This window comes from Lithobates pipiens, unplaced genomic scaffold (genome assembly GCF_037356315.1).
Source record: "Lithobates pipiens isolate NorthernLeopardFrog02 unplaced genomic scaffold, aLitPip1_a1.2 Scaffold_28, whole genome shotgun sequence".
Taxonomy (NCBI): domain Eukaryota; kingdom Metazoa; phylum Chordata; class Amphibia; order Anura; family Ranidae; genus Lithobates; species Lithobates pipiens.
In genome coordinates, this window is record NW_027507789.1 from 29,098,016 (window position 1) to 29,123,182 (window position 25,167).

The 25,167-nt window shown below is 43.0% G+C and overlaps 1 protein-coding gene across 2 annotated transcripts in view; it reads left to right on the plus strand.

Moving 5' to 3' along the window:
- LOC143935253 (protein MTSS 1-like) overlaps positions 1–25,167 on the plus strand; it is a 185,492-nt gene that overhangs the window by 135,213 nt on the left and 25,112 nt on the right. For both annotated transcript variants that reach the window (XM_077458963.1, XM_077458964.1), the window contains exons 7-9: positions 11,713–11,870; positions 12,847–12,954; positions 15,763–15,860. In XM_077458963.1, the coding sequence (XP_077315089.1) occupies positions 11,713–11,870; positions 12,847–12,954; positions 15,763–15,860 (364 nt within the window). The remainder of the gene's footprint in view (positions 1–11,712; positions 11,871–12,846; positions 12,955–15,762; positions 15,861–25,167) is intronic.

Here is a 25,167-nt window from a genome sequence, read left to right on the forward strand (position 1 = left end):
CTCCTCCCTCCTGCCGGGTGCCCCCACAGCAAGCAGCTTGTTGTGTGGGCACCCAAGCAGGTGTGCTCCCAAGCCACGGCTCTTTATGTCCATTCACACGGAGCCTCAGCCCCGCCCTGCTCCCTCCGTCTCCTGATTATCTCACAGGCTGTGATTGACAGCAGCGGGAGCCTATATACCCTATATTCTGGGAAGGCTGTCCACAAAGTTTAGGAGTGTGTCTATGGGAATGTTTGACCATTCTTCCAGAAGCGCATTAGTTGGTCCAGGCAATCATGTTGGACGAGAAGGCCTGGCTCGCAGTCCCCGTTCAGATTCATCCCAAAGGTGTTCTATCAGGTTGAGGTCAGGACTCTGTGCAGGACAGTCAAGTTCCTCCACCCCAAACTCACTCATCCATGTCTTTGTGTGTGTGTGTGTGTGTGTGTGTGTGTATGTGTATGTATATATATATATATATATATATATATATATATATATATAATTATAAAATGTGTATATATATACACGCAAATAAACATCTTGCATAACGGGCATATAATTGAGTTGGTTCATGTCTGGCATTTGAAGGCAGTGCCCACACAAATGTATTGGCACAATTGCCATTTGCCTTGGTGTCCATGTATAGTGGTAGGTTAGAGTTCCGGTTTTCTCCAACACATGGCAATAGCCTTCTGTACATAGAAGAAGCCAAAGCATAACCCTTTCAGCAACTGTAGTAGGAGCCAGATTTTCTAGGCCTAGAATGCACATCTCTGGGGAAGGACCAAGTTGGACAACTTTGTGAAACTTTAATTTATTTGACCATGTGGTTAACAATCACAATTTTTACATTGGCCAGGAGGTTCCTTTTTTTTTAGTGGCTTTGTAGCAGTTGATTATTTTTGCAGCTGCCGTGCCTATGGCAGTATATTTGCTCTGCACTATTCCTGGTTCTGTCACATGTCATTGTAATGAAGTGTGTTGTGATTGTCCAATGCATCATTTCTTAGATCTATTGGAAGGGTTTGGGATTCCATGCGATGATGGCCATTCCTCAAGTTGTAGTGCAGAATGAACACTTCCTGCTTTTAGTATACACTCAGATTGATCGACTTGTTTTGTGGGGAAGGAAGTCTGACAGAGGAAATAGGAAAGGCAGGAAACGGTGATGGGCCAACTCTTCTAGTGATGAAGAGAAGCAAATTTCCAGTGTCGACGTTTTATAAGTGGTGATCCTTCGTGCAATCGCCTGTTCCCACATTGCAGGGCTAGTGTCGGACGTTGCCTTCCAAGGGTGGCCACTGCAGCCGACCTAAAGTGTTTGTAAACCTCAGATATGAAATATGAACAAAGCATATCCTCCTTTAGTGTGTACTTGTCTCAGTTAAGGAGGAGCTCCAGGATCCTTAAGAAAAAAATAAAAATCAGCAGCCACAAATCCTGTAGCTGCTGACTTTTAATATTAGGACACTTGCCTGTCCAGAAATCCAGCGGTGTCTTCATCCAAGCCGTGTGTTTTTTTTTTTGTTGTTTTGTTTTTTAACCGTACCGATGCAACCCTACTTTTTGAGCAAAACTTTTCTTTTATATTTTTTGTAAAGGGGGATTAGAACACCTGTCAGTTTTTGCTGTCTGTGTCTCCATTATGGAGATGCACCCTCTCTATTTGTCCTGTTTACCATTATTATTATTATTATTCAATATTTATATAGCTCCAACAGTTTACGCATCGCTTTACAATCTAAAAAGAAGACAATACAGTTATAATGCAATAAAATACAAGAGGATTAAGAAGGCCGCTTACAATCTAATTATCGTTGAATTTGAAAGAAAATCCCAAATTCTGGCTTGCCACCAGGAGAGAAACTGAGGAAATCTTCCAATGGGGACACAAGTTCTGGTGACATCCAGGAATTCCCTGACTTCCCGTTTTGAATTTGGGACGGGAAGTGAAGGTAAATTCCTCCCACAACAAAAACCTGACAGCTGTTCTAAGGAAAATGGAAAGAAAAGTTTTGCCTTTTTAGGTCTTCTTTAAAAAAAAAAAAAAAAAAAAAGATTTACAATATTTTGCTGCAGGATAATTCTGCTGAAATCTTGTCACGGTTGGTAGGGTTGGCGAGCTGGTCTGCGGTTTGTCCAGGTTGTCATGGTAACAGAACGCTTTTGATAGCTACTAAAAAACGGAACTGGCAGTGTTTAAGCCAGCCCGTCAGAGGAGGTGCGATGGACCAGGGACCCGGATTTAAGTCGTCTTAGCGGTTTGTGTCAGGGCCTCGGCCTGTGCTCTGGTCAGCCCTCGTTTTGTTTGTCTCTTTGGCGAGCAGAAGCGAGTTTCCAGAGCCATATAAAGAAATTACCTCATGGGTTTTCTTTCCTGAAAGGGGGTTTTGTCGCTGGCACAAGTTTTTTTTTTTTTTTTTTTTTTTTTTTTCTTGGCATTGGCGGCCTGGCCAATTTTTGAACACAAAGATCTTCTTTAGCACATACATAGCAATGAATGTGTTTCTTCCTGGAAAAAGAAACCCTTAAACCACCAACCAGCCGGAGTCGTAGAACACATCTCTAAAAACCACATTGTTAGCGTTGCTACGCGCGCTCGGAACGTTTCCATTTTTCTTAATGCTCTGCCTGTTGCTTTACTCTGCCCTGTGTACAGACACAAGGCCCGGGTCTGTGGGGGATCCATGAAGCGAAGGAGCGGCGGCCATGTTGGATGAGGTCACTGCAATGTGATGTGAGCCATTGTACTGTGCATTGCTTTCTTTCTTTCTTTCTTTCTTTCTTTCTTTCTTTCTTTCTTTCTTTCTTTCTTTCTTTCTTTCTTTCTTTCTTTCTTTCTTTCTTTCTTTCTTTCTTTCTTTCTTTCTTTCTTTCTTTCTTTCTTTCTTTCTTTCTTTCTTTCTTTCTTTCTTTCTTTCTTTCTTTCTTTCTTTCTTTCTTTCTTTCTTTCTTTCTTTCTTTCTTTCTTTCTTTCTTTCTTTCTTTCTTTCTTTCTTTCTTTCTTTCTTTCTTTCTTTCTTTCTTTCTTTCTTTCTTTCTTTCTTTCTTTCTTTCTTTCTTTCTTTCTTTCTTTCTTTCTTTCTTTCTTTCTTTCTTTCTTTCTTTCTTTCTTTCTTTCAAACCTAATGGTACTTTGCAAAAAAAAAACAGCATTTGGCTGCTATTAGGAGTATAGATCTCGCATTAAAGGCATAGTTCACCTTAAAACTGCCTATACAAACACTGAAAACTTACCAAAGTTGAATAATGCCCTTGCTATAGGTGTAGGCCGCTTCTAGAGTTGTGCTCATAAGTTTACATACCCTGGCAGAATTTATGATTTCTTGGCCATTTTTCAGAGAATAGGAATGATAACACAAAAACTTTTCTTTCACTCATGGTTAGTGTTTGGCTGAAGCCATTTTTGATCAATCAACTGTGTTTAATCTTTTTAAATCGTAATGACAACAGAAACTACCCAAATGACCCTGATCAAAAGTTTACATACCCTGGTGATGTTGGCCTGATAACATGCACACAAGTTGACACAAAGGGGTTTGAATGACTATTAAAGATAACCATCCTCACCTGTGATCTGTTTGTTGTAATTAGTATGTTTGTGGAAAAAGGTCAATGAGTTTCTGGACTCCTGACCTGACCCTTGTAACTTTCATCCAGTGCTCCACTGACGTTTCTGGATTCTGAGTCATGGGAAAAGCAAAAGAATTGTCAAAGGATCTGCCAGGAAAAGGTAGTTGAACTGTATAAAACAGGAAAGGGATGTAAAAAGATATCCAAGGAATTGAGAATGCCAATCAGCAGTGTTCAAACTCTAATCAAGAAGTGGAAAATGAGGGGTTCTGTTGAAACCAAACCACGGTCAGGTAGACCAACTAAAATTTCAGCCGCGACTGCCAGAAAAATTGTTCGGGATGCAAAGATATTCAAATAACTTCAGGTGAAATACAGAACTCTCTGAAAACATGTGGTGTGGCTGTTTCAAAATGCGCAATAAAGAGGCACTTGGCGAAAGATGGGCTGCATGGTCAAGTCGCCAGAAGAAAGCCATTACTACACAAATGCCAGAAAGTATCCCACTTACAATATATCAAACAGCACAGAGACAATCCTCAAACCTTCTGGCACAAAGTCATTTGGAATGATGAGACCAAAATTTAGCTTTTTGGCCACAACCATAAATGCTACATTTGGAGAGGAGTCAACAAAGCCTATGATGAAAGGTACACCATTCCTACTGTGAAACACGGAGGTGAATCGCTGATGTTTTGGGGATGTGTGAGCTCCAAAGGCACAGGAAATTTGGTCAAAATTGATGGCAAGACGAATGCAGTATGTTATCAAAAAATACTGGAGGAACATTTGCATTAATCAGCCAGGATACTGCGCATGGAACGTACTTGGACATCTCAACATGACTGATCCAAAACACAAGGCCAAGTTGACCGGTCATTGGCTACAGCAGAATAAAGTGAAGGTTCTGGAGTGGTCATCTCAGTCTCCTGACCTCAATATCATTGAGCCACACTGGGGAGATCTCAAATGTGCCGTTCATGTAAGACTGCCCAAGAATTTACAGGAACTGGAGGAATTTTGCCAAGAGGAATGGGCAGCTTTACCATCTGGGAAGATAAAGAGCCTCATCCATAAATACCACTTCAAGCTGTCATGGATGTTAAAGGGGACAATACATGGTCTTTCTGCATTTTCACCTGAGCAGATTGATTCCCAGGAGTATCTCTTGAGCTTTTTTTGTGCATTAAAAAAAAATTTTTTTTTTTAAACCTTTCTGCATTTCCACCTGAGCGGCTTGATTCTCAATAGCATTTTGTGATTGGTTTTTGTGCGTTTTTTTTTTTTTTTTTCCTGCATTTTCACCTGAAAAGGTTGATTCTCAATAGTATTTTTTTGAGTTTTTTTTTTTTGTGCATTTTTATAAGCTTTTTCTAAATTGTTCTTTTTTTTATTTTTTTTCCTTTTTTAAATCTTTCTGCATTTTTACCTGAGCAGATTGATTCCCAGGAGTAATTTTTTTTTATGTTTTTCGTGCATTTTATAAACTTCAGCCATTTTTGCTTTAACCTATGAAAAGCACTAGCGGGAGGACACACTAAAATCACCTGAAAAAATGTGTAAAAATTATTCATGCTTTTTCAGACGTTCCTATTCAAGTCTATGGAGCCAAAAAAAAACAAAAAAAAACAATTCTGCCTTGAAAGTAGCTTTTGGAAGGTCAGGCCGCAAGCCACATTTACAATACAGGGGATTTTGGATGTTGAGCTTTCTGGAGCTTCAAGGGTCTATGTGCTTTGAGTGCAGGTGTTTTGTATTGCAGTTTAAGGCTTCATTCACAGCTGAATAGAGCGGATTTCATGTGTTTTTATCTGAGCGATTTTATTTTTATATTTTTGCGTGTATGTGTATGCGAGAGACTACCATAGTCTCCATGAGCTCCTGAACCTGTCCTTTCCCCCCTTACTTCTGTTTGTTTGGAACAAGCGATGCATGTTGGCTGAGTTTGTGTGCACTGGTCTATGTTCACTACTAATCCCAAGTCCATCGCTGGAGCGAGCAGGAGAAGGTGTCTACATTCCTACATACAGTGGGACCACAGAGAACGAACGTAGCCACCCTCTAACAGGAAGTAGGAAGGAGTTTAGTATCACTGGATGCAGCCTGCCCCCTATGGCCAGTGACGGGACTGTATAGTAGTTCTTCCAGCTGGAAGATCGCTCCACATTGTGGTAGGGAAGTTATCATTTAAATATTTATCTGAAACATTTGGAGCTGTAGCTTTGCTGTCCTGCATGAGAAAATCGGTGGCTTTCCCTTGGGAATTTTGTTGGAGATCGTGTTAAAAGTAACAAATTCCAAAAAATGTGATGACTTATCTGACGGGTTAAAGCCGGAGCAATCCCTGCAGTTCACAGAGCACAGAATTCCCGTGCAGCTAATACAGCTGTTATCCCAGGACGTCTGGCAATGCCGATATGTCAGACCACAAATAATCACTTCCCGATCTCCATAAACTCTACAAGGAAGGGGGATGATGGGCTCCCCCTCCACAGGCTATCCTACACGTGGAGTCATCCTTGTCCATGCACAGCCAAGACACCGTATATTACAGACTGAGTCATCACAGTGGTGGTGTGTAGGAAACGAGTCCAAACAGAATCAAATAAATCAAACATTCTACTGTTATAGATCAGATGCAGGCATACTTTGGGGAATTCTTGAAGGCATTCGTCCTACTGATCCCCAATGTAAGGGATTCTTCCTACTGATCCCCAATGTAAGGGATTCTTCCTACTGATCCCCAATGTAAGGGATTCTTCCTACTGATCCCCAATGTAAGGGATTCTTCCTACTGATCCCCAATGTAAGGGATTCTTCCTACTGATCCCCAATGTAAGGGATTCTTCCTACTGATCCCCAATGTAAGGGATTCTTCCTACTGATCCCCAAATGTAAGGGATTCTTCCTACTGATCCCCAAATGTAAGGGATTCTTCCTACTGATCCCCAAATGTAAGGGATTCTTCCTACTGATCCCCAAATGTAAGGGATTCTTCCTACTGATCCCCAAATGTAAGGGATTCTTCCTACTGATCCCCAATGTAAGGGGGGCATTCTTTCTACTGGGCACCAATGTAAGGGGGGCATTCTTTCTACTGGGCACCAATGTAGGTGGGGCATTCTTTCTACTGATCCCTAATGTAAGGGGGGGCATTCTCTCTACTGATCACCAATGTAAGGGGGGGCATTCTCTCTACTGATCGCCAATGTAAGGGGGGTTATTATTCATACTGATCACCAGTGTAAGGGGGGCATTCTTCCTTCTGATCACCAGTGTACTGGGGGCATTCTTCCTACTAATCGCCAGTGTAAGGGGTGGGGCATTCTTCCTGTGGCTCACCAGTGTAAGGGGGCATTCTTTATACTTACCACCAATGTAAAGGGACGCTTTTCCCACTGACCCCGATGAATAAAGTTTAGGGGTGAATTCCTGAGACCTTAAAATGATTTCTAAGTTTCCTCTGAGATTCAGAAATGCTGATTTAGCTCTTAGTTTCTTGCATTTTGTTTTATGCTGAATGCTTAATCCAAAACAAAGCTATCGTTGGCTCTTTGCTTAGTTCTAGGATGACCCAGGGACGGAGATAAGACACATTCTTGAACCAAACACAGATTTTAAAAAAACATACCATAATCTGTTTATTTCAGCTTTTTTTTCTGGTTTATAAGACGTATTGTGAATATATAGGTAAGCCTTCCCTAATGGTTTGCATAAACGAATTGGCATTTTCTATTTACAGCAGACTGTCTATGCAGAATAATCTTCTGCCAGCCCATAACTGAATGGTCGTCATGATTTATACTGTACACACACACCCATACACAATTGCATTCAATTGCCCATTCCACCATATGCTCTTAAAGTGTAGGTTCACCCTTTCAGAAAAAAATGAAACACCCTACAGCCTCACCATCCTGATTGGCTGGGACGATATAACGGCCCAGCTTTGCCTGGGTTCGTGATCTTCAGCCATCTTGATTGGCTGGGATGACATGATTTCCTGGCTTATTCCACATTTGAGGTCCTTGGCCATCTTGATTAGCTGGAATAATAAAACTCCCAGGCGGCTTATGGTTTCAGGGTCTTCAGACATCCTAAATGGCTGGGATGACAAAACTCCTTGGCTCCTTCCACGTTCGGGGTCCACAGCCATCTTAATTGGCTGGAATGACATAACTCCAGGCTTCTCCTGAGTACAGGGTCTTTGGACATCCTGTTTCACTGGGATGACATTACTCTTTGGCGGCTTCCACATTTGGTGTCCTTGGCCATCCTGATTGGCTGGGATAACCTAACTCTCTGGCTTCTTCCAAGTTTGGGAGTTTGGGCTCCTTGGGCCATCTTGACTGGCTGTAATGACGTAACTCCTCAGGATCTTCCAGGTTTGGGGTCTTCAGCCGTCTTGATTGGGTGGGATGATACAAGTCCCTGACTTCTTCCACATTTGGAGGCCTTAGCATTCTTAATTGGCCGGAATGATAGAACTCCCAAACTTCTTGCAGGTTCAGAGTCTTCGGACATTCTGATTCTCTGGTATGTCATAACTTCCCAGGCTTCTCCCAAGTTTGGGGTCCCCAGACCATCTTAACTGGCTGGAATGACATGGCCCCCCCAGTTCATGTTTGGGATCCTCCTCCATCTTGATTGGCTGGGATAATTCAATGATTAGGTGTATCCTGGGTTTCCGAGTCTTCAGACCTTTCTGATTGGCTGGGATGACGTAACTGTCTGGCTTCTTCCACGTTTTGAGGCCCTCTGTCATTTTGACTGGCTAGAATGGTGTTGCTGCTTGGCTTCTTCTAGGTTCGGGGTCCTATTGATTGCCTGGGATGACATAACTCCTGCTCAAGCACTACCTGCACCAAATCATGCTTCTGCAGCTCAAGGAGTAAGATGAGAAGACTTTATTGCAGAGGAGTTGTAGTGTACCTCTTCTGGAATAAAATCCTTCCTGCTCGCAAGTTTTTAGATTCAGGGTTAAGTTCCGCTTTAACTTGTTCCTGAACCTTCTAACGAAAGATTCTCCTCTCAGGCAGCGATTATCATTCCTGTCCTGCACGTGGGTGTATGTTAGCGTGTGTTCCCTTTAAGCGTTTAATTAACTTTCTCCAAATCTCGACAACTCCAGACAAGCCTGTCGCATCAGAATTTCCAGCGGTTGCTAATGGCCAAAGGCTGTGTAATAGAAAAACATTGCAAGTTTTCATTTTGTGACAAATATTTATGCTGGCTGGCTGGGGAGAGACGACTTTTATAGACTTTCCAAATCCTGACATTACAAAATGAAGTTTTCTTGATGTCTGTTCCTATTCTTAGTTTCTTCCTCTCTTTTCAGCTGTTTGGTAAGTCATTTGCAGATCTAGGATTCTCTGCAGTAAACTTTTTTTTTTTTTTTGGTCAAAAGTAGATCTGGTGTGGGAAAAAAAAAATGTCTTGTGCTAAGAAATGACAACTTGTATATTGTTACAAAAAAAAAAAAAAGTTTAAAAAAAAGCAATGATATTTCTTTGTCATCCGAGTGATACTGCTTGATGATATTAAAACAGTTGTAAACCACTGGACTTTTTTTTTTTTTTTTTTTTTTTTTGTACCCTGCAAGGTAATGTCATAATGTGCTAGTAAAGAGCAACTGTCATTTCTGACTCGCTGTTGGTCACCAACAGTCTCATTCACTTTAATGGGACGGCTGGTGATGCGGCGGTGACACAACGTGAGGGACGTGAGTGGATGCCCGCTAACGGGCGCTGCCAAGTTGGATCTGAAATGACAGGTGCTCTTTAAATGTAAGGCCTCATTCTTGCTTGTAGTTAGAATTTTTTATATTTGCAAACAATTTTCCTATTTTAGAATAATAAGCTGTCAGGTTGGTAAAACAGCGATATCAGAACCGATTCAATCATACAGTTTGTAGTGTACATAGATTCGCAAAACAATGGGATAAATGAATATTCCTGAACTTTGGTTTATCTCATGGTTACTGTGCAATTGTGTGAATGAGTTTACCAAAAATGTAAATATTGCAGAATATATACAGCCTCATGCTACATAACTAAGCTCTATTTCATGCTGAATAAACAAAATTAATTTATGTACCTTAAATAGAAAACTTTTAGATAGATTTTTACTCCAAAAGCATTTTATTAAAATAAATTTGATAAAATCAAAAAAATCTGATATTTTTATATTTTTTTTTTGTATTTTTTATCATTGATTTTTGTCCACCCTACCTTTATAGTAATCCAAATATCTTTAATTTGTAAATGTTTTTCCTTTGGCTGGCTCAGGCTGTCTGGCCTTTTGTTTGGTAATGATTGCTGAAGCACCTGACAGAACAACAACTGCTGTGTATCCGCTGTGTCAGGGCTATGCCGGGGTTCGTCATTCCAGCCATTTGTTCCTTTCGGATTCTTTAGCTGCCACAAGTGACTTTTCCAGAATAATTCCAGGGATTTATGAGAGCGCGAGGGGAAGCAGCAACCACTCAGGATCCAGCAATCAGACTAAAGCAAGCTGAATTCTGATTGGTTGCTGGAACATCACAGGCATCCACACTGGTAAAGTATATCTAAACCCTGAAACAAAAATGTATTGTATTGCAGCTTATCAGTCTTTAGATGTGTTGCCTGCTTTCTTTTTTTTTTTTTTTTTCTTTACACGGTAATCCTGCAAATAACACATTTCCTGTCCCTGGATGTCGAGGACGTTCACCACTTTACTGTATGTCTGGATCTATGGGGGGGGGGGGGGGGGGAGCCATAGTTGGGCATCATGTGACTTCCTTTCTTCTTTTCCATTATATAGTCAGTAGTGGTCAACTGGAAAAATATAAAGGGTCTCAATTGTGGCCAAAGGGCCACACAATAAGGACAGATTTTTGCACCTCAATGCCCAAAGATTTCAGCCCTGCTGCATTTTTTTTTGCAGCATATCACAATGCTCACTGAAGAAGTTGGAATACAATACCCCCAGCAATGGTGCCAGTAATAAAAACCCTTCAGCAGTGGTGGCAGTGGCAGTAATAATTATCCCCAGCGGTGGGGGCAATAATAATAACCTTCAGCAAGGGGTGGCAGTAATAACAACCCCCCAGTGGCGGTGACAGTAATAATTTCCCCCCAGCATTGGAGTCAGTGACAGTAATAATTTCCCCCCAGCATTGGAGTCAGTGACAGTAATAATTTCCCCCCAGCATTGGTGTAGTACTATTAACATTAACCCATATTGGTGGTCAGTGGCAATGAAAGTTATCCCGCTCCTATCCCTCCCCTGCATTGGTGTTTGGTGGCAGTTCAATTTAACCCCCCACCAACTCTGCTTTGGTGGTTATTGGAAGTGAAATTTAACCCCCCAACCGCACCCCGCATTGATGTTTTTGGCAAGTTAACACCCCATACTCTCTATATTGGTGGTCATGGCAGTGATATTTAACCCCCCTCTCCCCCATATTAGTGGTCACGATAGTGAAAGCATTAAGGGAAAAAAACCCCCGCATTGGTAAGCATGACAGTGATAATCCCTTCCCCCTCTGCATGGTGATCGTGGCAGTGAAAGTTAACCCCCCGTATTGGTGGTTATGGCAAAGTAAGTATTAAGCCTCCCCATCCCCCCTCCAATGAGAGTGTTATCCCCTCCCGATTGTTGATCACTTACCCATCACACGCTCCTGCGCCACTTTTCTTGCCCTCTCCAGGACAGGACTTGTACACAGTAGAGTATCTCCTTCAGTGCTGGAACACAGAGCGTTCCATCATTGCAATATAACTGGCCCAATAGCCTGTGGGCCGTGTGTTGGGTTCCAGGGACGTAGGGGGTCAGGGAGATTAATAGTTTGCAGAATGAAGAGAACATTGGTTTTCTTTTCAGTTCAGCTCACTGAAAAGTACAGGAACATTGCATTCATGGTATTTAATTTATGTACTTACTGAAAATGTTCTTAGCCTATATTTGAAAACAAATGCAGCCACCATATCTAAGGACTGGTAAACTACAATATATTAAATTTTTCTTCTTGGGAGGCACCATTGCTGCGCTTTCCTTTTGAAAGATACAAATTGCCCACTTGACAGGCTCTCTGCAGCCTTGTGTATTATATGAGTGTCAGGGGTTGAATCTTCCTTCAATGTTGGTCTGTAATACGTCTCTGTTGTCACGCAGGTAAAGACGATGTGCGTCTGCAACTGGACAGTGCTCTGCAGGATATGACTGATAAGTACGTACTTCTGGAAGAAACCGAGAAGAAAGCCGTGTCCAGAGCACTGGTAGAGGAACGAGGCCGCTTCTGCATGTTCGTGTCCTTCCTAAAGCCTGTCCTGGTAAGTCCTGTCTGGTGGCTTTTTCCAATTTAATGGAGAACTCTTAAGAGGTGCATAAATGAATGAATGAATTAAATACTTGTATAGCGCACAATGCGAACTGAATCGCCTCTATATATAGAGACAGAGAGAAAAGTAGAGCTATATGTCCTGTGACGTGTACATTCATTCTCTGTGAATGCCAGCAAAGTAAAACTTTATTTGGCTATTTTCTCTCCAGGTTGAATGTTTTTCATTTGTGCAGAATAAAGTGATTCCACATTGGTATGGCCACTAGATGATGTTGACGATCATAATAAATACTTTGTTTCCTATGATCGACCGCTCCATCTATTGGCCATAATGCCCCGTACACACGAGCGGAATTTCCATCCGAAAAATCTTGGATGATTTTTCCGATGGAATTCCGCTCAAGCTTGGCTTGCATACTTGCGGTCACACAAAAGTTCTCCAAACTTTCGACCGCCAAGAACGCGGTGACGTGCAACACTACGACGAGCCGAGAAAATTAAGTTCAATGCTTCCGAGCATGCATCGGATTGTTTCCGAGCATGCGTAGGAATTTTGCGTGTCGGAATTGCTACAGATGTTCAGAATTTCCAATCGGAACTTTTTCCTACCGAAAAATAGAGACCCAGCTCCCAATCTCCATTGGACTTTTGCTGGCGGAACTCCCGCTAGCAAAAGTCCAATGGAGCATACACATGGTCACATTTTCTGACCAAAACTTCACATCGGACGTTAACTGGTGGGATTTCCGATCGTCTGTACGTGGCATAACACCTAAGGTTTGCCATCCTGGGTTATTGGGCACGATTTGGTGAAGGAGGCCCCTGTTCCTATGATCACACAATCATTCTTCAGCTGTAAGTGTGGATAAATAATTAAAAAATCCTCACTGCAAGGGTGCAAGGGAAAACGTTCTTCTTTTTTTTTGGCCTGCATTTCAGCGTTAACCTCTTCTGTACTTAAATAGGATGAAGAGATCGGGATGCTGGGAGAAATTACTCATTTACAAACCATCCTGGAGGACCTGACAAGTCTGACAGCCGAGCCAAATAAACTGCCTCCATTGAGTGAACAGGTATGTATTCTCCATTAACTATTCAGGAAAGAAGAATCTTCTAGCCAGTCTGGTTACAATGCAGCTCCAGCCAAAATGTATCATGTTATGTGACTGCAAGTAACAGGAGCAAGTGTCAGTGGTACAGGGTGACGGCCTTCAGCAAGTGTCAGTGGTACAGGGTGTCGGCCTGCAGCAAGTGTCAGTGCTACAGGGTGTCGGCCTTCAGCAAGTGTCAGTGGTGCAGGGTGACGGCCTGCAGCAAGTGTCAGTGGCGCAGGGTGACTGCCTGCAGCAAGTGTCAGTGGTGCAGGGTGACTGTCTGCAGCAAGCGTCAGTGATGCAGGGCGACAGTCTGCAGCAAGCGTCAGTGATGCAGGGCGACAGTCTGCAGCAAGCGTCAGTGATGCAGGGCGACAGTCTGCAGCAAGCGTCAGTGGTGCAGGGCGACAGTCTGCAGCAAGCGTCAGTGGTGCAGGGCGACAGTCTGCAGCAAGCGTCAGTGGTGCAGGGCGACAGTCTGCAGCAAGTGTCAGTGGTGCAGGGCGACAGTCTGCAGCAAGTGTCAGTGGTGCAGGGCGACAGTCTGCAGCAAGTGTCAGTGGTGCAGGGCGACAGTCTGCAGCAAGCGTCAGTGATGCAGGGCGACAGTCTGCAGCAAGCGTCAGTGATGCAGGGCGACAGTCTGCAGCAAGCGTCAGTGATAAGCAAGCATCGGTGGTACAGGGTGACAGTCGGCAGCAAGTGTCAGTGGTATCACTTTAAAGGAAAATGTGCTCTGAAAATCGGAAACCCCAGCATGGCTTCTCCTACATATAGATCCATACACTGCATTTTTTTATGCCTCTGCCATCACTATCCCACCCCATGTGCTAGTCCTATGGATCCAGTGAAGAGGTCCTTGCAATTGATGGACATGTTGGGCTGAATAGCAGAACTCAGAAGTGCCTCAGATACACAGAAATGTGTTGTTCACGGGCTATAGAACAGGCATTACATGGATTTAAATGTACCTTGAGGTGCTTGCATTTCCTCGCCAATTTAATAGCCTTTACTCTGCCACCGATTCACAGTCTTTGCATAACAGGTCTGTTTAAATCTGGATGTTCCTAATCAGATCTGTATTTAGTAAGTAGTGCAGTGGAGGTGTAATCATGGTGATTACATTGGCGGGTGTAATGTCCAGGGAGCATGGAGAGGTCTCATTTGTATTGTTGGAGAGTGAACTCCATCTTCCTTCCTCTGATCTGCCTCCTAACCGTATGAAATCTGAAAATCTCTAACTTAAAAACTTTTCACACATGTAAGACACCCATGATCATGGTTCTTGGTCTTAAAAAAAAAAATATATATATATATATATATATATATATATATATATATATATATATATATATATATATATATATATATATATAATTACACACTCACCAGCCACTTTATTAGGTACACCTTGCTAGTACCGGGATGGACCCCCTTTTGTCTTCATGGCAAGCTTAACAAGGTGTTGGAAACATTCCTCAGAGATTTTGGTCCATATTGACATGATAGCATCACACAATTGCAGATTTGTTGGCTGCACATCCAAGATGCGACTCTCCCGTTCCACCACATCCCACAGGCGCTCTATTGGATTGAGATCTGATGACTGTGGAGGCCATTGAAGTGGCCTCTTATATCCATTGTCCAGTAGTGCGATGATTGGAGCTTTGTGACATGGAGCATTATCCTGCTGGAAGGAGCCATCAGAAGATGGGGACACTGTAATCATAAAGGGGTGGACATGGTCAGCAACAATACTCGGGTAGGATGTGGTGTTTAAACAATGCTCAATTGGTTCTAAGGGGCCCAAAGTGTGGCAAGAAAATATCCCCCACACCATTACACCACCACCAGCCTGAACCGATACAAGGCAGGTTGGATCCATACTTTCATGTTTACGTCAAATTCTGACCCCACCATCTGAATGTTGCAGCTGAAATTGAGACTCGTCAGACCAGCCAACATTTTGACCATCAGCTTCTGTTCTTAGCTGACAGGTGTGACACCCGGTGTGGTCTTCTTCAAGGTTCAATGTGTTGTGCATTCAGAGATGGTATTCTGCATACCTTGGATGTAATGAGTGGTTATTTGAGTTACTGTTGCTTTTCTATCATCTTTAACCATCTGCCCATTCTCCTCTGACCTCAACATGGCATTTTCATCCACACAACTGCCACTCACTGGATATTTTCTCTTTTTCGGACCATTCTTTGTAAGCCCGAGAGATGGTTATGTGTGTGAAAATTCCAGTGCAGCAGCAGTTTTTGAAATACTCAGACCATCCCGCCTGGCACCCACAACCATGCCACATTGAAAGTCCCTTAAAGGGGTTGTAAAGCTTTGTGTTTTTTTCACTTTAATGCATCCTATGCTTTAAGGTGAAAAACACCTGACAGTCACCGGCTGATAAGCAATCCGTGTTAGCAAACAATTGAACAGGTGTACCTAATAAAGTGGCCAGTGTGTGTGTGTATCTATGTGTGTGTGTATGTGTATATGTATGTATGTGAGTGTGTGTGTGTGTATATGTATATATATATATATATATATATATATATATATATATATATATATATATATATATATATATATATATATATATATATATATATATATATATATATATATATATATATAGATATAAAATAATATAATATAGTGTGTACATTACTAGGCTGGGGTCTGATAACTTGGCAGCGTCTGCCCTCGCTGGACTGGCTCAGCAGCCTCCTGCCTTGAAATTTCGTGAGAAATAATCCGCTCCTCTTTCATTTTCTGCTTTAACAGGTGATACACGATCTGAAGAACTCCGATTACAATTTCATTTACCAGACTCCACCCGCCTCTCCAAGTGGAACCTTATCACGAAAGACCAGCACCAACAGGTATTCTACAGAGGCTTGCTGCTGCGGGAGGGTGCCTAGCCGGGGGGCGAATTACTTTCCAGCTTCCAGTCCTTTCTTGAACGCACAGATACTCACACCCACACTTGTTCTATTATTAAATTCAAGTTTTCTTCTTCTTTTTTTTTCCTAAAAATGTGCAGCTGTTCGTTTTTTTTCTTTTGTGCTTTCTTTTTTTTTTTTTTTGTAAAAAAAAGAAAAGAAAAAAAAAAAAAGATGTTCTTAGATCAGCATTAAAGGAGAAGTTCTTTGTAACATTTTGCACCCGTATTTAGGGTCTGACATTTAACATGTTACTTTGGAGCAGCTAACCTCTGACTCGCCATGACAGCGGGCTGAATTCTGTCAATGAACTACAAGTCCTTCTGGATGTGCCTAGAGGCGATTCAGTTCGCATTGTGCGCTATACAAGTATTTCATTCATTCATTCATTCTGCCACTGCGGCAGACAGCTTTTAGTACTCTGTGGACTGCAATGCTGCTGGTCAGCATCCTCATAGTCCAGTGATCCTGTACTTCAGTAACACAGTTGTACTGAGTGTCCGCTGGAGCCTAACATTGCACCCGCAGTCCGCTGATTGCGGGTGCAGTGCTTTACACACTGCAGTGTAAAAAAATAAAATAAAAAAAAAAAAGCTTTTTTTTTTTTTTTTACCTGCGTGTGTTTGTTGTTGTGTTTTGTTTTTTTTAACAAAGGGTGAACTTGACCTTTAAACATTTTTTACCTTTGTAAGTGTAAAGATTAGTTTTGTTTTGTTTTTGCAAAATACAAAACATGTTATACTTGCCTGCTCTGTGCAAGGGTCGTGCACAGAGCGGCCCCCGATCCTCTTTTTTTTTTTTTGGAGTGCCCTGGCCGCGCTCATGGCTCCTTTTCTTTATCGGGTGCCCCACGGAAAGACGCTTTCCATGGGCTCGCCCCTGCGGGTGCGCTCACGAGTACTGCTGCTGCGTTCGTTGACACAGACAGCAGGACTCAGCCCCGGCTCCCGTGTCACTGGATTTGATTGGATCAATCTATCCAATGAGGACTCAAGACAGCGACTGGAGCTGCTAGGCTAGTGCTAGTCGCTGGAACGATCGGGTTCCGGTGAGAAAAGGGGGGGGCAGCATCAGCGCGGAAGGTTTTTCACCTTAATGCATAGAATGCATTAAGGGGAAAAACCATGAGGGTTTACAACTCCTTTAATGCATTCTTTGCATTAAGCTAAAAAATGTTTAGGCATCAGCATCCCCCCTCATTCCTTCCCGCAATGTGGACGTCTACAGCTCTTTTGTCCCCTCTCTTCCGGGTCTGGCTGGTTTTGCTGGGGCACCGAGAGCCATTGGCTCCCAGTGCTGTCGATCAAAGCCAGTGACGGGGCCAAGTCCTGCTGTCTGTGTCAATGGATGCAGCAGCAGGGTTCAGGAGCGAGCATGCATGAGTGCCCCTATGGGAAGCGGCTTCCTATGGGGGGGGGGGGGGCACTGGACAGAGGGGAAGGGTCAGGAGCACTGGTGGGGGGACCTGAGAAATGCAATATTCATTTTTTTTTTATTTAACTTTACAGTCGCTTTAAGTTATGAGTTAATTTGTCAAACATATATTTAAACCTTTCGTGACCAGATTTTTATTTTATTTTTGCTTGAATACCCACACCAAGTTTGGCAGCATGCCCATGTGTCAGTTGACAATAATGCTGTGACCAATTTTATTTTTTTTCAGATTGACAGCGGGTCTGAGAACTAGGGACACACTCTAGTCACACTCCTAGTTTTCTGCTGCAATTCCTAGTTCTGCACAGCAAGGGGCATTTTATTTTTGGACTTCTAAAGTCATATTGGGGTCAAGAAGGGGTTAACAGCATAAACGCGTATTAAAAAATACAACGCGTAATAACGCGAGAACGCCTAGATGTGTAAAAAAAAAATACACGAAATGATCGAAAAGGGCTGTCATAGTAGTGAACTATGTGAACTCTGCACACCCTGTCTTTAGAAATATAGCAATCAATTCAGGGCTCAGTGCCAGATGGTATACAGCTAGGTGCATATACAGTCCAGTAAATCATCTGAAAGAGCGGGTGAATAGGATCCCGCTCAGTCGCCGGTAGCTCCTCAGACAGGACCAGGAAATCCCTTAATAACATGCAGGGGAAGTAAAAAAGGGCGCCAGGTCAGTGCGTGTAAAAATCAACACACATTTTATTCAAGACACACATGTAAAAATGTGACATGCCAAAGTGCAGCTGCAGTGGTAAGGATGGACTCAGCTGTGGCCGTGAAACCCAGGGAGGTACCAACAGCAAGGGCAGTGTGGTGGCAGTGGCGTTAGGAGCCTCCACGAGCAAAGCGGACTGGGTACGAAGACCGAAAGTAGGCAGGGGAGGGCGGCGCAACGCGTTTCCGAGGCCCTGTCCCTTTCATCAGGCAAGGATGCGGGTATGCTGTCGCTTCAGAACGCATGTGCCGGTGGCATCACCGGCTGCATGCAGTGCGAATATCTCTTAAACCGTGTAGGAGATTTTCACTATACCTACAGGTAAGCCTTATTATAGGCTTACCTGTAGGTACAAGATCAAAAAAAAAGTTAAAGTTAAAAGAAAAAGTATATGTAAACCCTCCCCTTGTAAAGCAACCTGTTCATTTTAAAATAGAAATGAAAGGTACAACATTTGTGTATACATGTAAAAAAAAAAACACACAAAAAAAATTATAAATATATAAAAATTATAAATATAAATATATTTTAAAGTGATAGCATGCCCTCTGTTCTCAGCTGCATAAGGAGCTCAAAGAGCTGGGGGAGGAGAAATGGCAGTAGACTGATCTTCCCAGTGATGGGGGAGGGGGGGGGACATGTCAGCACAAGTCTGATCATTGGAGGAGAGTAGGCTGAGTTCCCAGCACAGTCAGAAAACTGTCCACTGTGCTTTCATGCCTAGTGTGATCAGTTTTTAATAGGAAAGAAGAGGGACTGGCAGGATCACCAGGCATTTCGCATAAATGAAGCAATACAATGAGAACAGGAGACTTTCTCCTACAAGTACATAGGACAGCAGGCAAAAGATCAGGAATATAAAATGTTGGGTGTACATATTCTTTAACTTTTAGATACTATGCGGACGTCTCATGCCACAAATGGACACCTTGGTGAAGTGCAGTCTTGCTCTCATCTATAAGAGTATCGGTACTAGGACACCAAGACCCCTTTTGCGGCGCTTTTCGGACGCTAGAAGGGCGTTTTTTTTTTTTTAAGGTCACGTGACCTTTAAAAAAAAAAAAAAAACACCCATTTTGCAGCGCTTTTAAGGCATTTGGAAGCGCTGCCCATTCATTTCAATGGGCAGGGGCATTTTTGGAGCGCTTTTTACAGAGCTCCAAACCCACCCTAAAGATGCTACTTGCAGGACTTTTATAACATCCCACAAGCGCACCGCCCCAAGTGTGAAAGCCCTCATGCAAATGAACGGGAGGCAGTTTTCAGGTGCTATTTCTAGAGCTAAAACGCCTGGAAACTGCCTCAGTGTGAAAGGGGTCTTGGGCTCTGTTCACACAGCCGCGACTTGAGAACCGACTTAAAGTCGTGTGACGTGAAATCCCATGTTGGTCAATGAGAGCTGTCTTAACTAGCACTACTGAAGTTGCTCTGACTTTAGAAAAGGTTCCTGTACTACCTCGAGGCGACTTCTAATCAACTTGTTCCCATAGACTTTAAAGCGGAGCTCTGACAAATTTTTTTTTTATTTTTTTTTAAGTCAGCCGCTACAAATACTACTTTTAAAATATGGACACTCGGCTGTCCAGGACGCCGATCTGTCACTCGGCTCTCGGGTGCTGCCGCCATCTTCGGTAAAGGAATCGGGAAGTGAAGCCTTGCGGCTTCACTTCCTGGTTCTTTACTGCGCATGCACGACTCGCGCTGCGTGTTCCCACTGGTCCCTGCTGTTTTCTGGGACCTGTGTGTCCCTCAGAAGACAGCGGGGGAGGGGGAGGCGCCAGAAGTGTCATAGATACCTGCAGGTGGCTCCGGTATCTATGCCCAGAAGTGGGAGCAAAATACCTGTACTAGACGGGTATTTGCCACCCCCTCCCACCTGAAAGGTGCCAGATGTGACACGGGGGATGATCCGAAAAGCAGAAGTTCCATTTTTGGGTGGAACTTCGCTTTAATGGAAGTTTTCCTCTAAGTCAGAGCATCATCTATATTGATGTGGTTTGGATCTGACATTATAGGAAGGGTTACCCAGGCATTTCCTGAAAGTCTCTTCAAAGTCACATCAAGTAGTACTCAAGTCGCCAGGAAGTCGCCTGGCAAAGTCGCACCGTAAGTCCTGCAAATTTCAGGTCTCAGCACTGTGAACCGAGCCTTGTTGAGGAAAAAAAATTTGAGAATTGTGCTTTCCAACTATGGTTCTCATTATGATAACACCACATAGGAGGAGTGTTGGAGAACTCACTTCCTAAGAAACTTTTACGCTTTTGCCAATGTTATAAATAGCTCTTTATTAGTCGGGGGGACGGTTTTTCAGTTTTCTGATTCTTTAAATGGTAAACACCTGCATGGAATGTTTCCATGACTCAGCCAAATAAGTCCTTCCCATGAATGATTCCAGAAAACCTCTCCGATGACAACACTGAAAAGATGTTACTTGTTCCAGACTTGTTGGTAGTTGCCTGTTTTGCTCGCTCTGTCTTGTTAAAAGGAAAAATAGGCTGACATCTCCGTTGTTTGGGACAAATAAAATCTACGCGTTTGTCATTACTAAGACTTGCTTCAGCTTAGAAGTTAAAAAGTACTGTATTGACCGAATCCACCTTTTGCTTCCTTAAAGTGGAAATTTACCCATAACAACTTAATAAAAGAATAATGTTCTTTAGCAAGGAACTTGCATTCCTCAATAATTATGCTACCAAAGTGTGCGCTGTAAATTGCCTCCAGCATTGCTCCTGTTTTTTCTTGCTGGAGGCTGCCATTTTGCTAAAGCCCAGAGCCCCCTGAGCAGCCATAAATCTTTAGGCTGTCAACAGATTGGCCTCTAGCGGCTCTCATTTTTAGCACACAGCCCAAAAAATAGAGAGCAACTGAGCACGTGCAGAGCAGGGTGAGACCACCGTGTATTACTGGATATTAAAGAGCAGAGACACTTACTTATTATTAATGTGTTGCATAGCTATACCTGCAGAAGAGGCCAGTCTGAAGTGATCTAGCAAGTCTTAATTTTCTGAATAAAGTTCCTCTTTAAAGAGCAGAATCTGTTATCCAGCTGTACAAGTCTGCGCGCTCGGGCCAGGAGCTTTGAGAGTCCTTCAGTATGTCAGTCTGGGGAAGAGTCCAACTCCCTATGACTGTTGCAGCGAGCCTGTCTCTTGGCCCAACAGAGGTACCTCCAGGTGGGAGAAGGAATTAGAGGTGCTGAACTCCCTTAAAGTATATCTTCAGAATTTTTTTTGCATAATGTGAAAGATGAAGTTGCGCCGAGTAAATGGATACCTAGCATGTCATGCTTCAAAATTGCACATGCTCTGCAATGGCGCCAAGCTTCGGTACTTAAAAATCCCCATAGGAAACACTTACATTTTTTTTACTGGTTACATGTTTTGAGTTACAGAGGAGGTCTAGGGCTAGAATTGTTGCTCTCACTCTAACGTTCACGGCAACGCCTCACATGTGTAGTTTCAACACTGTGTTCGTATGTGGGCGGGACTTGCGTATGTGTTCGCTTCTGCGTCCGAGCACATGGGGACAGGGGCACTTTAAAAAAAAAAATAATATATATATATTTATTTTTTGTTAATTTTACTTAAAATTTACTAATTTGACACTTTTTAAAAAAAATAAAAATGTTTTGATCACTTTTATTCCTATTACAAAGAATGTAAACATACATTGTAATAGGAATATGGCATGACAGGACCTACTTTACAGTGAGATGTGCGGTCAGTAAGACCCCACATCTCACCTCTAGGCTGGGAAGCCTAAAATAAAACAAAAAAACGACCACGGCTTCCCAGCCAAGGCAGAGCCTTTTTTTTTTTTTTTTTTTTTTAATGCAGAGGCCGGGCGTGACATCATAACATGGTGCCCGGCCTCCGACGATCATAGAGACTCCGGTGACCACCTGGTCCGCCGGAAATCTCTATGGTGGACATCCAGGGGCTGGCGGATCCATTCTCCGACTCACCGATCGCAGAGGTGAGTCAGTAGAAGCACCGGTGGGCGGGGGGGGGGGTGTCCCCTCTCGCCGCCCGTAAGAACGATCCAGCAGCTGACCAACCGATATGTTCATTTTTTTGGTGTAGGAAATTGCCGGCTGAAAATGCCGATATCTGAATGATGCCTGTAGCTTCAGCCATCATTCATTGGCCCATTGGTGCCACCTCTCCGTGCCAAATATCAGTACCCATCAGTGTAGCCTCCTCAGTGCAAATCAATGAAGGAGAAAAATTACCTGTTTTGCAAAACATTATAACAAAATATGACTAAACGTTTTATTTTTTGTTTTTTTTTTTTCAACATTTTCAGTCTTTTTTTGTTTTTTTAGCAAAAAAAGTTGTGATTAAATACCGCCAAAAGAAAGCTCTATTTGTGTGCAAAAAATATATAAATATATCTAGTTTGGGTGTACAGTGTTGTATGACTGCGCATTTGTCATTCAAAATGTGAGAGCACTGAAAGCTGAAAATTGGCCTGGGCAGGAGGGGGGTATAAGTGCCCAGTAAGCAAGTGGTTAAATATCCTTTAAAACAGTTTATATTTACAGCTTGAGGTTGAAACATTTTTAACAGTAAATACTATTGGTGGGAAAATACAGTCAGACTTTGTCCGTCAATCTAGAGAAGTATATTCCACTTTGTATTGGGCTCTGTCTGCTCCCCTCCCTTTGTCATTCCACCTTTCTCCAACACAAAGCCCAGACCTTTCACTCTCTGCCCCTCTCCCGCATTCTCGATTCTGCTCTTTTGTTTTTGTTGTGAAGTGAGGGGGGTTTTTATTTTTATTTTTTTTGTTTTTTGGAAAACGAGCCTGCACATCTAGGCGCATGGCATCGCTGTCTGACGGGCTGCCAATTACCCGCAGACCTCTTCCTCAGGAAGAGTTTTAACAGATGTTTGGAAAGTCACGGAGCAAATGGAAAGGGGGGAGAGACGACTTTTTTTCTGTTTGCAGCTGTTAAAAATAGCTTTGACCCTTTTGTCGGAGGCTAACAGCTCATGGGGGAGAGAGTGAGAAACGGGTCAAGATGCTCTCTCCTTGGCATGCCAATAAAAATCCCTGCAGTTTAGCCTCTGTGAGATACATACAAGGATTTTTTTTTATTATTCTTTGGGTCTTTAGTTTTTTGGGGTTTTTTATTTTTTATTTTTTTAACCACTTCAATACCGGGCACTTAAACACCTTCCTGCCCAGACCAATTTTGAATTTTCAATGCTGTTGCACTTTGAATGACAATTGCGCGGTCATGCTACACTGTACTCAAATGAAATTTTTATAATTTTTTTCCCACAAATAGAGCTTTCTTTTGGTGGTATTTGATCACCTCTACGGTTTTTATTTTTTGCTAAACAAATAAAAAAATACCGAAAATTTTGAAAAAAAAAGTTGTTGTTTTTTGTTTCAGTTTCAAAACTTTGTAAAAAAGTAAGTTTTCTCCTTCACTGATGTGGCACTGATGATGTGGCACTGATGATGTGGCACTGATGATGTGGCACTGATGATGTGGCACTGATGATGTGGCACTGATGATGTGGCACTGATGATGTGGCACTGATGGGCGGCACTGATGGGCGGCACTCATAGGCGACACGGATGGGCACTGATAGGTGGCACGGATTGGCATGGATGGGCGGCACAGATGGGCATGGATGGGCGGCACTGATAGGTGGCACGGATGGGCACTGATAGGTGGCACGGATGGGCACTGATAGGCGGCATTGTATTATGTTGTACTGTACGTGATAACGTTATTTCGTTAGGACGGGACTACGTTCAGGCTAGTAGCCAATAGCTTTGATCTAGGAATTTGATCTGGGCATGCGTGGCACTTTGTCCGTCGGAGTAGGCTACACATGATCGGAGTATGTCCGATCGGAGCATTTTGTCTGAAAATTTTACCGGAAAAGTTGGTCCGTCGGATATTCCGACGGAAACAGTCCGATGGAGACCACACACAGTCCGATTATCCGACAAAACGGTCCGATAGGACACATTCCGTCGGAATCTTCGACCGTGTGTACAAGGGCTTAGGCTAGCCATAGATGGTTCAAATCTCGGCCAGTTCAGGGGACCGATCGAGATTTCAACCACCAATGAGCAGGGTGGATGTCCATCAATCAACTTTGAGTACAATCAGCATGTCTTATTTTGGGCAATGCGATTATTGCCAGCGGCTCTAGCCACTATCAATAATCGATTGTGTTCTCTTGGCAGGGACGGCTCCCCACGCCGGCAGAACACAATCACTCTGCTGAAGGGATTCCCCCCATCGACAATCTGTTGATGAGTGAATCAAGCAGCATCTATGGGCCTACCTTTTTTAGGCTTTAAAAAGTTATTTTTAGTTTATTTTTTAAACCTACAGCTTTCAATAAAATAAGATCCTGCCATTCTAGCGCTTCTTGTTATTGGGTGACAATGATCTGTCCATGTTTCCCAGTTCCACTTTGTTGTCACTCAGCCAACCAAGCTCCCAATGGGCTCAGACCTGGTCTTTTGTCACCAGTAAACCTCCTTGAAAAATGTCATGCATCCATTCCCAGTATGTTGGGGGAGATTTACTAAAATCAGGGCACACAGAATCTAAAGTAGCGGTGCATGGTAACCAATCAGCTTCCAGTTTTTATTTTGTCAAAGCTGAAAAGCTGTCAAAACCAGATACCCACTCCCCCTCCCCCCTAAAAAAGTGCCAAATGTGGCAGTGGAGGGGAGGAGGGTGCAAACAAGCAGTACTTCCCCTTTTGGGTGAAGTTTTGCTTTAACTAGCGTTCTGTAGGATCCTAAGGTTCCTCCAGTGTTTAAAAATTCCTTGAGCTGTGCCTCATTGGTGTCTCCAAAGTTTGATGGCCAGTGCTAGTTGGCACAATCTGCGGCATTACAACAATGATCTTTGAAAGTGTTCTCTGTAAGGGTGGTATTCTAATCACCACTGTAAGGGGGCCATTATTTCCACTGACTACCAATGTAAGGAGCATTCTTCCCACTGCCCACCAAAGTAAGCCATAATCCCCACTGACTACTAATGTAGGGGCCATAATCCCCACTGACTGCAAAAGTAGGGGCCATAATCCCCACTGACTGCAAAAGTAGGGG